The sequence below is a fragment of the Geotrypetes seraphini genome, chromosome 3 (genome assembly GCF_902459505.1).
Source record: "Geotrypetes seraphini chromosome 3, aGeoSer1.1, whole genome shotgun sequence".
In the NCBI taxonomy this organism is placed as follows: domain Eukaryota; kingdom Metazoa; phylum Chordata; class Amphibia; order Gymnophiona; family Dermophiidae; genus Geotrypetes; species Geotrypetes seraphini.
Genome location: NC_047086.1, coordinates 194,970,599 through 194,983,231, shown reverse-complemented (window position 1 = coordinate 194,983,231; position 12,633 = coordinate 194,970,599). Strand labels below are relative to the sequence as shown.

Here is a 12,633-nt window from a genome sequence, read left to right as displayed (position 1 = left end):
TCATTCTCTTTCCAGTGTCTGTTGTCCATTTTTTTCTCCTCTTATTCCATTTCATTCTTATGCCTGTCTCCAACGTATTGATTTTTCCCTTTCAGCTTTTTTTTTTTAACTTTTTCTTTTCTTTTTTGCCTCTGTCCACTCAAATCTTGCCTTCTCTCACTTTTCTTTTTAAATGTTCAGTCCCTAGCTCTTCCATTTCCCATCTCACTCTTTTCCCAGCCTCCTATTTCCTATCTACTCCACATTACCACATTTCTACCACTGTATTCACTGCTTTCTCACTCATCTTGTCATCTCCCTTTTGACCTCATCCACAAGGCTCACCACTTTCAGAATCCCCCTCCCTCTCTCCTCTGGTAAGGCTGTATCTCCCTATACCTTTCTTTCCATCTCCTAGCATCTTCTTATCCCAGCTCTCTTCCCACCTGCCCTCCCATGGGTCCATCTCTGCTCCTCTATCCCCATGGTCCAATATTTTGCTCCCTCACTTTTCTGGGGGGGTTTTCTTCCCGCCCCCCTTGATGCTGAACAATGAAATGGAGGGGGAAAAGAGAGAGATGCTGCATATTTCTGCCTTCCATCCACAGGCCTAATATTTCTCTCTCTCTCCCTTCCACCCCCAGATCAAACTTCTCTCCCTTTCTCTTCCAAACTACCCCCATCCCATCTCTCCCCCTGCCTGCCTGCCTCTGATCCCCAGATCCACCATTTCTCCCTTCTTCTTCCCAACAGTTCTCCCTTCAAGTATCTCTTTCCCTCTTCCTCCATACCACCCCAGGTCAAACTTTTCTTCCTTCAGACCATTTCTTACCATTTCTCTCTGTCCTCCTGTTTCTGGCCCCATAAGCTCTCCTGCCACGCCCAATCTAGCAGTTCTTTTAATACCCTCCCCCTCTGTACTTTTAAAAATAATTCCAGGAGGCTTCCTTGGCCCAGTATGTTCTCCCCCATCTCTCTGCACCCATGCATCTCTATCTCACTCCTCTCCCACCACCATGTCCAATAATTCTCTCTCTCCCTCCCTCCTCTGTCTGCATCTCCCCATGTTCACCATTTCTTTCCCTCTCTGACACCCAATTATCCCTTTCTATTCTCTCCCTCACCTCAGCATCTCTTTCCTTCACTCCCCCCATTCTTCCATCTTATGGCTCATGCTCCTTTCCCTCTTTCTCTTCATTCTGTGTCCTAAGTTCATGCCCCTCCTTCCTTCCATCATTTGTCCTGTTTGTGCTCCTTCCCTCAAGTCCCAACATGTCCTCCCTCCCTCTCTCCCTTCTGTGCTGTGGGTGTTTACCTTCTTGCTGGCTGCCTCCTCCGTCTTGATGCAATGTTCGCTCAAAGCCACGGGCAGCGCCTCCCACGGCTGATCTGGAAGCCTTCTCTCTGACATCGTGACATCAGAGGGAACACTTCCGGGTCAGCCACAGGAGGCATGTAGCTGCCTGCGGCTTTGAACGAACACTGCAGCAAGATGGAGAAGGGAGCTGGCAAGAACGTAAACACCCGGGGGCGGCAGAGGAAAACGCAGCATCGCCCTCAAGTGGGGCTGCACGAAATACCTCATGGGGCCGCATGCGGCTCATGGGTTGGATACCCCTGCTGTAAAGGATAGCATTTCCTCAAGTGGAGTTTCCCAACACATTCCTCAAGGTATGCATAATTCTAAAAAATTTAAGCCACTTATATGCAGGTGTGCATTCATTGCAAATCTTAAACCAGATCGATCTGGTCCTGGTCCTGGTCCTGAAGACAAGGTTAACTACCATGCTAGCAATGGAGAGATGGCTTTTCCCCTGTTTCTGCCTTTTTGTTGGCTTTGGAAAGGCAATTTGTTTAACTTCAGTTGAATCTATTATGTTTTGCTCTTAAAATGGCTATAGTAACCTAAAGTCTGCTCTTCCATTCAGGTGATTCTTAATGGATCTCATCAACTCACTCCCCAGAATGTGAAGTCTATAGCCCATGGACTCTACCCAACACAACCTGATCAGGCTCAGGTCTTGCTGCAGGCTGCTGTAGACAAACTGAGACCTCTCACTGGGCAGTCTAGTGGGCATCTAGTATTGATGCTGGATAAGGTAAGAATGCGGGTGGACATTGGAAGAAGGTACACTGCACTTAGAGATTCTGTCTGATTATATAAATGCTCACATAACAATTCCTTATAGGAGCTTTCTTAAAGTGCTGCTGTTATATGCAAACAGCAATCAGTACCTAATATAATAAAACCCTTATCCGTGCATGCGCAGTTGAAACGGGGTGATCCCTGCCTCCGTGATTTGTGCCTTTGCGGCGGTGGAGCCTGTGGCAGTTTGGTTTGCAGCGTGTAAAAGGAGCCTGCGGTGCCGATTTTCCCCATTGCTGACGTCGCTTCCAGCCTAGGGCAGGGAGGGAGGCTTCAACTCGCTGCTCCTGCTTGCTTCGGGCCTTCCTCGCTGCCAGGTCCTGATCCTGCCTTCGCGCAAAAAGAAAGTAGGTGGGAACCAGCAGCAACGAAGGACCAAAGCAAGCAGGAGCAGCGAGTTCTGAATGCTGTGCTGCCGACGGCTATGTGAGACCTAGGAGGAGGGAGGGATGAGAAACGCTATTGATGGCTGTATGAGACTGTGGAGGGGGGGGAAATGCTGCCGACGCCTGTGTGAGACCACGTGAGAATGCTGCAGGGAGACAGAGGGAGAATGAGAAAACCAGGGAAGGGGGGGAAAGGGCTACTGCAGGACAGGGGGAGCAGGGAAGGGATGCTGCTGGACATGGGGAGGTAAAAGGAAGGGAGAAGAGCTATTGCTGGACAGGGGGAGCAGACAAGGGGTGCTGCTGCACAGGGAAGGATGGGAGGGAAATGCTGCTGCTGCACAGGGAAGTGGGGGGGAGAGGAAGAGGGGGCCAGGGAGCAAACTTGCTATGCTTTTGGAGGGAGGGGTGTGCTGGGGAGCAGGCAGCAATCTTGGTTTGCTCGGGGGGGGGGGCGGGAGACAGAAGGGCGCTACAGAGAGAGACAGGCTGGCAGGGGGCCTCGGAGAGAGGCAAAGACAGGCAGGCAGCGCACGAGAACGAAAGACAGCGGGCAGGGAGAGGGACAGAAAGCAAGAAAGACAGACAGGGGGCCAGGGAGACAGACAGACAACCAGCGGCCAAGGAGAGAGTGACAAAGAAAAAAACAGACAGCGGCCAAGGAGAGAGAGAGAGAGACAAAGGGAAAAAAAGACAAGACAGCTCACACGGTAAGTTTTCATTAAATTTTGTGATCTGTTAAGTCTACACATCTATTCTAGCACCCGTTAATCTAACGGGCTTAAACACTAGTGTGGTTTAATTGTCCTCTTAAAAGTAAAAAGCTTTAACAAGAACCCACATAACCTTTCACCTCAAAACTTAAATGCATAGATGAAGGATCAGAAGGTGACTGTGTCCCGCTTTAAGCACAGATTAACTGACCATACCTCATTGATCTTTTTTCATTTTCATTCTATAGCATCCCTCCAGACTGGTACAGATGAATGGGTTTATGCACCTCTACCAGCAGGTGGAGAATGAAAATGGATGACTTTAGTATAAGTATAAGTATAAGTGGGCTTTGCAGTCCCCCTAAAGTCGGTTTCTTTTTTTTTTTAATATACAATATTTATTAAAACACTTCTATTAGCCTGATGTGTCCATGTTTTGCCCCTCTTGGGGCTGCATCAGGGGCTGAATCACACTATAAAATAATTAAATACATAAATTATGATAAACCACAAAAGTTCTACTTAAAATATCAATTATGATATAAAATATTGCATCATTATACACACAATCCATTGCTGCTCAGTATAAAAACTTTTACATGCCCAGAAAATGCTAATCTAAGATCTCAATCTGACATTAACTGGCTGTTCTCATATATCTGGCAGTTACTAAAAACAAATGCATAGCCTGACAAATAATGCCAATTATACAACCTCTTTATAAAACAGTTCAAAGAGCAAAACCTCAGCTTAAACAGGAATAAAATAACATGTAGCTCACCAAGTTGTTGCCACTGAAGTCTAGAGCACATTATGCTGTTTAGGAGATCAAACAGCTGCTAAAAGCATCAGAGGGTTTAGAGATCATATTCAAATAGACCTATTATTATAAACAAGAAACTACCTCCTAAACCAACAAGCTCGTAACCCCCCCCCCCCCCCAACACACACACACACACACAAAAAAAAACTATATATAAAATTATGGCTTTTCAACACAAAACCACTTTGCAATGTTAAAAATAAGTTTCTGATACATAGAAAAACTTTTACATACTCAGAAAATACTAATCCAAGATCTCATTAATCTGGCAGTAGCTGGTTGATCTCATAACTGACAGATACTAAAAACAAATGCATAGCATAACAAATAATGCCAATTATACAACATTGTTAAAAAGATTTTCAAAGAGCAAAACCTCAGCTTAAACAGGAATAAAACACCATGTAACTCACCAATTTGTTGCCAGTCAGGTCTAGAACACAACTAACAGGAGTGTTAATAAATATTATTTATATTTTCATCACTGATCTGTGTTTTTGTTCAGACTGGTGCTTAGCTCTGGATACAGGGGAGCATTCAACTTGAAAGCCCATATAACTCAGTACTGGCTGAAGATCCATATGAAACATTCTCCTTGCTCTCAGTCACCATTCCCTCTAAGCTGAGTGGGAGTCCTACCAGCACTTCTTAGACCTGTTAAATAGGCCTTCCATAAAAGACTAACAAAGTTGAAAAAGCCTTGCACCAGAGACCCTGAGGACTCCTGTAAGACCCCAGACTAGGGAATCAGGCTCTCTTCCACCACTGGCGATCTCCAAATGGTATCTCTTCCCCACAGACCATGCTTTCCAAGCTTTTTTGAGGTTCCAACACCCTGGAGGACTGATTAGAGACAGCCTGAATTTCCCCTGCCCTTCCCTTCAGCAGCACATGGAATACAGCTGCTCCTAAGCAAAAAAACGGAGGGATTAGGGCTAATCTGACATGGGGCATCCTTTGGGAGATGTTCCTAGGCAAAATGAGGGGGTTTGATGCAGAAAAAAAGAACTTAGAAAAAAAAAAAATCACTAAAAATACAAGATGGCCACTGACAGAAAATTCATGTCAAAAACGGCCTGTTGAAGCCAAACATAAATTTTTAAAAAATAGTGATCTAGGGGTTTTGGAGGTGGGGGAACATAACCCTAACCCCAGAAACCCTCAAAACTGAATTTTTTAGATACCCTACCCCCACCTGATTTTCCTCATAGGTAATAATGGGAGTACTCGCTGACTTCTGGTGCCTATCAGCTTAAATCAGTCTGCCTGCAAGGAAAGGATTTCTGCCTTAGAAGATAGCCTCAGCACAAGTCTGTCAAAGGAGATCTGACTGCTGGTCGGTCGGACCTCGACCACAGACTCCCACCCCTGAAGTCCTTGCAACACACTGGAGGGAGAAACTTTGCAGCTGATAACCCAAAAGGTTGTTGTACACACAAAGCAGGTTGGCTCCACAGGTATTCAATGAAATTGGCCTGGGAGCAGCAGGACTCTGTCCTTTCCATGGTGAAGTAAGCCAAAGAAGGGGACCTCAGAGCACTGAAACTACGCAGAAAAAAAATTGAAGACAGCAAAAACACCTGAAAATAACAAGAAGCAGAGTAGATCAGAACACACCTTCTGAGTTTGCTTGCAGAAGGAAAAACTGAAGAAGCTGTTCTCCACTGCAGAAAGGGAGGCGTTCAGAGATTTAAAGTGATACCTTTCTGCACGGGCTTACAAGCGTCCGCTGCAATATGCTTTGCTGACCCACTCCCTGGATTATCTTCCCCTTCGGAGGTTGGCTTGTCGCAGTTTGCAATGGTGGTTGTAGATGAACAATTTGATCAAGGGGATGGGGCTTGACCTGCATCAGTAGACAGTCCTTGTAATAGATGCCAATCTCAATGATTAGGGGTTCAGTGCCTGAGTCACTCAGTCCAGGGGCTGTGGTCTCCCGAGGAGTCAAGTTGGTCGATCAACTTGGAGACAAGAGCTATTTGTCTGGCCTTGCTTGCCTTTTGTGACTTGGTAGCAGAGAAGGCGGTTCAAGTCCTGTTAGACAATGCGACGGCAGTAGCATATGTGAATCAGCAAAGGAGAACCAAAAGTTAGCTGGTTGCATAGAAGGCAGACAATTTGATGGGAGTAGGTGGAAGCTTATTTTGAGGACATCTTGTCAACTCATATCGCCATGGTGGAGAACATTCAGGCAGATTTTCTCATTTACCATGTTTTGGACTCAGGTGAGTGGATTATGGGAACCAAGGCCTTCAATCTGATAATTCAGATATGGGGCCTTCCAATAATGGATCATCTGATCATTTTTTTGCAGTACCAAAGTCCCAAGGTTTTTCAGTTGCTGCAGAGATTGCTGGGCAGAGGCTTTGGATGCACTTGTCCAACTTTGGCCAACAAGGAACTTCTGTACATTTTCCTTCCCTGGCAAGGGATTCCTCACCTCTGCTGCATACTTGCCTTGGAGTGATGGTGGCTCCGGATTGGCCTCACAGAGTGTGGTACAGAGACCTCGTTCATCTTTGGGTGGTGAACCACCTACCTCAGACTTCCTCCTGTTTGATCCGGCTCCCTTATGTTTTACAGTTTGGCTCTTGAGAGGGCACATTTGACCAGAAGAGTTTACTCTGACCAGGGGACTTCAACCAAGTTAGGCTTAAAGAAGTTGTCCACGTCTCTCACATGTGTCCAAGATTGGTGTTTGTTTAAATAATGGTATGTTTTGCACTCTGTAACTCACCTTCAAGAATCCCTGCTGCAGATTTTAGATTTTCTACAGGACAGGGTGGAGAAGGGCTTTGCCTGGTGATCATTGAGGGTTCATTCGGCAGCCTTGGCTACATTCAGGGGATGCTGTTAACTGCTCACCCAGATGTGGTCCATTTTCTGTGGGTGATTCGCTGCCTTCACTATCCATTGCATTCTCCAGTGCCCTCCTGGGATCTCAATCTGGTCTTGTCAGTTTTGGTTGAGCCTCCTTTTGAGCTTTTGGGAACCTGCTCTCGGAAAGATCTCGCCTTGAAGATAGTCTTTTTGGTTGTTGTCATCACATCAGTGAGGTGTGTTTTGAAGATGTAGGCCTTTCTTGTTGGACTCCTGTTCTTAAGGAAGCATGTGGTCTTGCATCCTGTTCCTTCTTTTCTACCTAAAGTTGTCATGCCTTTTCATGTCAATCACTTGGTGTTCCTTCTGATGTTGGGGGAAAGGGATGGCTCTTCAGATCAGTGGCAGTTGTACAGATATTGGATGTCAGGCAAGTTTTGCGTATGTATGTCAATTAAACGCAGGAGCTTCTTCCTTTGGATCATCTTTTCCTTCACCGAACAGGTGGTTGATCGTTGGAATGATATTCCGCGTCAGGTGGTTGAGGCCAGCAACGTGCCGGATTTTAAGAGGAAATGGGATACACATGTGGGATCTCTAAGGGGTTAAAATCAAGGGGGGGGGTAGGTCATTGGAGTGGGCAGACTTGGTGGGTTATGACCCTTTTCTGCCATCATCTTCTATGTTTATCAAAGGGGAGGCTATTGCTTCCTCCTATTTGTTGAAAAAGAATGACTCCTGCTTCCTCAAAGCTCATTTGACGAGGGGGCAAGCAGCCTCCTGGATGGAGCATTCATTGGAGCCCCAGTGGATATTTGTAAGGTGGCAGATTGGTCATGTTTTCTTTGTGCAACACTATTGTGTGGATGTGCAAGCGTAGCAGAATGTGTTTTTTGGTGTGCAGGTTCTTCAGTTGAGGCTCCCACCCATAATGGTCACTTTTTTGGTACTTCCCATTTATCTTTGCTGGTCTGGAGAAATTAGGGCTTACCTGCGCCTTTTTTTTTTTTTTCTTTTAGGCCCTCCAAACCACCCCAGGACTGGCTGTGGAGTGTTCAGTGTGGTGCACGGTCAGCAAACATTTTGCTCTATTTTTCACTTTTTTTTCTTTTTTCTGGATGTGATGAGGTGTTTTAATTTGCTGTGGGGGGAGTCAGTAGGTTCTTTCTAGGCAGCAGCACATGTCACTGATTTAGCTGGTGGGCTTTTAGTCCTGAGACAGGTTTTATTCCTCTGGCTTCTATTTTGGCAAAAAGTTAATATAGGATACTTGGCTAGCAGGTGCCTTGGTTGCTGCTTGGCTATTCAAGAATTGACTTTAGGGATTGCACAGCCCAGTTATCAGTGAAGTCGTCTGTTTTCAGTCTACACTTGCTGGTAGAGGTGCTTAAATCCATTTGTCTCTGCCAATCTGGAGGGGCTAAAAGAAAAAGGAAATTAACAGGTAAACTCTAATTTTTCCTCTTCCCCCCCCCCACAATATTTGTTAAATTTTTAATGAAGATAAATGAATTCCCCAAACACACAAAAATAGGATATGTTCATAACAGCCCACACTAAAACTCCGCTTCTTAAATATATCTCCACACTGCTTCAAAATATATACAAAGCTTGTTTTCTGCATAACGGTGAAAACTTGATCAATTTCAAAAAAAAAAAAAAACCTACCCTCACATTGGCCACCTCAACTAAACAATGTCACTGTCTCAATGTGTTTCTTCAGTGCAAACTGATCAGGCTCTGCTGCTTCCCATCTGATCAGTTGAGCCTATTTCTTGTAATTCCTTCAAAGCACATTCTGCGCTTAACTCTCTTCCACCTCCTTTCTAGAAACTCTTACGCCAGTTGGAGAACCATTCTCCAGATACAAATTTTTTAATAAGGATCAGATCTCCTAATTGAAAACCATGATAGCTGTTTGTTTAAAGCAAAATGGTGTCTGCATATATTATGATGATGATGATTGCTAGGTGGTGGCATCATTGTTTAGGTGAGATAGCTGGTGTGAATTTAGGTTTATTACAAATCTTATTGAAATTGGTCAAGTTATGCAGAAAATAAGCTTTGTTTAGTTATTTATGAAACTGTGTATTTTGAGACAAGATGTTTTGGTGTGAGCAGTTATGAGCATATCCTACCTTCATGTATGTTTTGGGGGAGAGCCATTTATATTTTAAGGAAATATACAAGCCAATAAGTTTTAACATAGAGTAACTCTTAATAGTAGCAAAAGGTTTTGTACAATAATGACATAACACAAGCAAATCTGTGTAAAAAAGGATATCGAGGAGCAGTTCCTCCATTTCTTTATTTGATGGTTAATTCTCCCTCTCCACCTCCATCCACTAATCCATATGTATTTACATGCATATTAAGAGATGGTAGGGCTGATGCAATACAATAAGCCTGCTACAAGATAGTGGGGTGCTGTTTGGTAGCACCAAAATGTGCCATGAGCACAGCTCTCATTTGCACCAATCCTATCTGCATGTGACTCTGCTCTAGCCTTAAACTGCACTGTAGGAAGAAACTCTGGTTTAAGTCTTCAGGGTCATGAGACTTGCACTGCATCACATTGCAATGGGGGAGACGGAGGAGGCGGCTGTTGCAGTCCCTGACTGATTTCTGTATGCGCAGAGTCACCAGATTTCTTAATTGGAAAAAAAAGAGGACACGTGGCCCCAGGCTCACCCTGTTCCACCTCTAGCCCCTCTCTGTTCTGTCCCCAGCCCCGCTCCCACACAAATATCATCTCTTCTTCCCAGAGTCCAGGCCACGTCTGGAGGGCCTCTGAGCATGCGCGGATGCCACATGATGATGTCACAAGCATGTGTGGCATTTCTTCACATCCATGCATGCTCAGAGGCCCTTCAGATGCAACCCCAAGCTTCAGGCCTTCCAAAACCCGGACAAACTGCCAGGTTTTGAAAGTCAGTCCAGGCACCCACAGACCTCTGAAAAATAGGACATACCCGGGTTGTCCTGGATATCTGGTAATCCTATGTTTGCAGGTGGGGGAAAAAAGTGCCCCAAGAATGAAGAGTTTAAGGACATGGGGGGTTATCCACACAATGAGTCATAGAGCTTTCAAGATTTACCAAACAGGATAATTCTTTGAAGTATGGCCATTTAGGGAATGGATGAAGGGTCAGATCATGTAAGTTAAGCCTGGTGGGTTAGGGATAAGATTGCCCCTGAATGACGGGTATTTTGGGAAACAGCACAAGTAAAAAACCCTAAATGGATAATAGCCAATAATATCCAAAAAGTAATAAGAATAATGTGAAATTGGCTAACACACCTGATCCTTGGGGAGAAAAGTCTAAGGAGATGGGGCAAATCTACAGATTAATAAATAATGGACATCGGTATGAGCCCTTCATAAGTGAATGAACGTAAACCTCTGGCTCAGGCAATATCTCAAGAGGTGACCAGCACCAGACCGCAGTCTAAATGAGAATAGCCTCATACATCATATAGTCCATATGTGTCTAAGAATGCATACTGCATTCCACAGCCTCCCAAAGCTAAATAGACTTTTTTACACCAAGGAAAAGGGGTTAAATGGGCAACACATACATACAGAAAGTTTACCATCTAACCTCATGCACCACCTGTGATCCTAAATTTGTGGTTTATGTGATCACTTGTCCTTGGCTTTACGTATGTGGGTTGCACCTTTCGCAGTATAAGGACAAGGCTCATTGAACACCGCAGCTGCTTAAAAACTGGTAAAACTACTGCTCCCATGGTGCCCCACAACATGATTCATCAGCATGATTTTGCTCAGCTTCGTTGGTGTATCCTAGAACAGATTCCTGAAAATTTTGATGGGGATAAACAGTCTTACCTCCTTAAACGTGAAAATTTCTGGATTTTCTATCTTAAATCCTATCCTCCAATGGGACTGAATGAAAACGTGGATAGATGTTTTATTGTGTGATGGTGCTGGTGGCCAACGGATGCATGATCGTTTTCATTTTTCATTGTTTATTTACATAATTATACCTATACCATTTCTTTGGTTCATTATTTATTTCCCTTATTACTTGTTTCGTTCTATATTATATTTTTTGACTTTTTTTGTTTTTCCAACGTCATGACGTTATCACGTCTTCACCCTGACACGTTTTTGGGCGTTGGCCATGCAGGGTCTCCAGGGCGTCTTTAAAGCCTGAAACCGCCATGTTTCATTTTTCGGTCCCAGCGTTCTTGATTGCAACACGCTTGGGAACCGCGGGATTTTTTCCACTGACAAACTTAGCAGTTTATGTCGGGCTCTTATCCACTTTAAATATATATATATATATATATATATATATATATATATATATATATATATATATATATATATATATATATATTCTTTCTAAATCAATCTCCGCTCCTGATGAAGTGGCGAAACGGAGCTCTGTCGAGTGGTGATATTCATTAGTGATTTTTTAAGTTGTGATACACTTGGACATTTGATTGGGCTCTATCCGAGCCGGTGTATGAGTGTGTGTATATGTGTGAGTGTTTAGCATTTGCTAGTTACGTATTTATTATCTATTATTTTTGCTTGGTGCACGTGTGTGTGCGTTTGTGGTGCTTATAACTTATGGTTAGTGAGAAATTGCACTTTAAACGGAAGGATTTGCATTTGCACCTTATATTTATATTTACATTTACATTTATAAGTGTTTTTCATTGTGCTATAGACTGCATTTGCACTTTGTTTCATTCTTGCCATATATTTTCTTGCACCTTGTATTTCCTTGATATTTATTGATTAGGTATTTATTCATTCATGGTGCTATAGGTTGCATTTGCATTTGCACTTTATGTCTTATTTCAGCCACACATTTTGTACTTTATGAAGCACCTTGCACTTTGTATGACTATTTATTAAGTATTTATGTATTTATTTCTCTCATCTGCACTTTACACATAAACACTTATTATATATTTTTTATATACATATTTATAGTATTTATTATATTTATCATATTCATTGCTGCATTATTAGAAAAAAAAATTTTCACAAGGTGTGTTTTTAGGGAAAGTATGTATGTGTTGCCCATTTAACCCCTTTTCCTTGGTGTAAAAAAGTCTATTTAGCTTTGGGAGGCTGTGGAATGCAGTATGCATTCTTAGACACATATGGACTATATGATGTATGAGGCTATTCTCATTTAGACTGCGGTCTGGTGCTGGTCACCTCTTGAGATATTGCCTGAGCCAGAGGTTTACGTTCATTCACTTATGAAGGGCTCATACTGATGTCCATTATTTATTAATCTGTAGATTTGCCCCATCTCCTTAGGGTATTTTGGGAGCCATTTAAGTTGTAAATTTTCAGCAGTATTACTGGAGATTGTAACTCTGTTTTGGTTAAATTTCAATAATTTTAAATTCTGTTACATCCCTTCTGGATTCAGTACGCTAGATGTTCAATCCCTTTCCACAATCCAGGCATTGCAGAAATCCAAACACTTGAGCATATGTTCCTCCTACCTTAGAGAGATAGTTAGAGTCCACTACTGTTTCAATTTCTGCAAGCAATCTGTGCAAAAGTCTTCTGTTCTGCTCTGCATCTTTTTCTTTTGCTTAAAGTTCATTTTTTATGATGACTTGAGTGCCATGAAACCCCTTTATAGTGGTCCTCTGTCGGAGGAAAGGGCTAGCCTTCTGGCGGCATTAGATATGGGTTTGACGATGGCCTTCCTTAAAGTTCAGGCAAGCAGGGGTTCTAGTTCGCTTACTGCTCATCCAGATGTTACCAGG

At 43.4% G+C, this 12,633-nt stretch overlaps 1 protein-coding gene across 3 annotated transcripts in view; it reads left to right on the top strand.

Annotated features, from left to right (window-relative positions):
* The window catches only part of ESPL1 (extra spindle pole bodies like 1, separase), a 370,011-nt gene that overhangs the window by 325,350 nt on the left and 32,028 nt on the right, over window positions 1–12,633 (top strand). For all 3 annotated transcript variants that reach the window (XM_033938043.1, XM_033938045.1, XM_033938044.1), the window contains exon 26: window positions 1,908–2,078. In XM_033938043.1, the coding sequence (XP_033793934.1) occupies window positions 1,908–2,078 (171 nt within the window). The remainder of the gene's footprint in view (window positions 1–1,907; window positions 2,079–12,633) is intronic.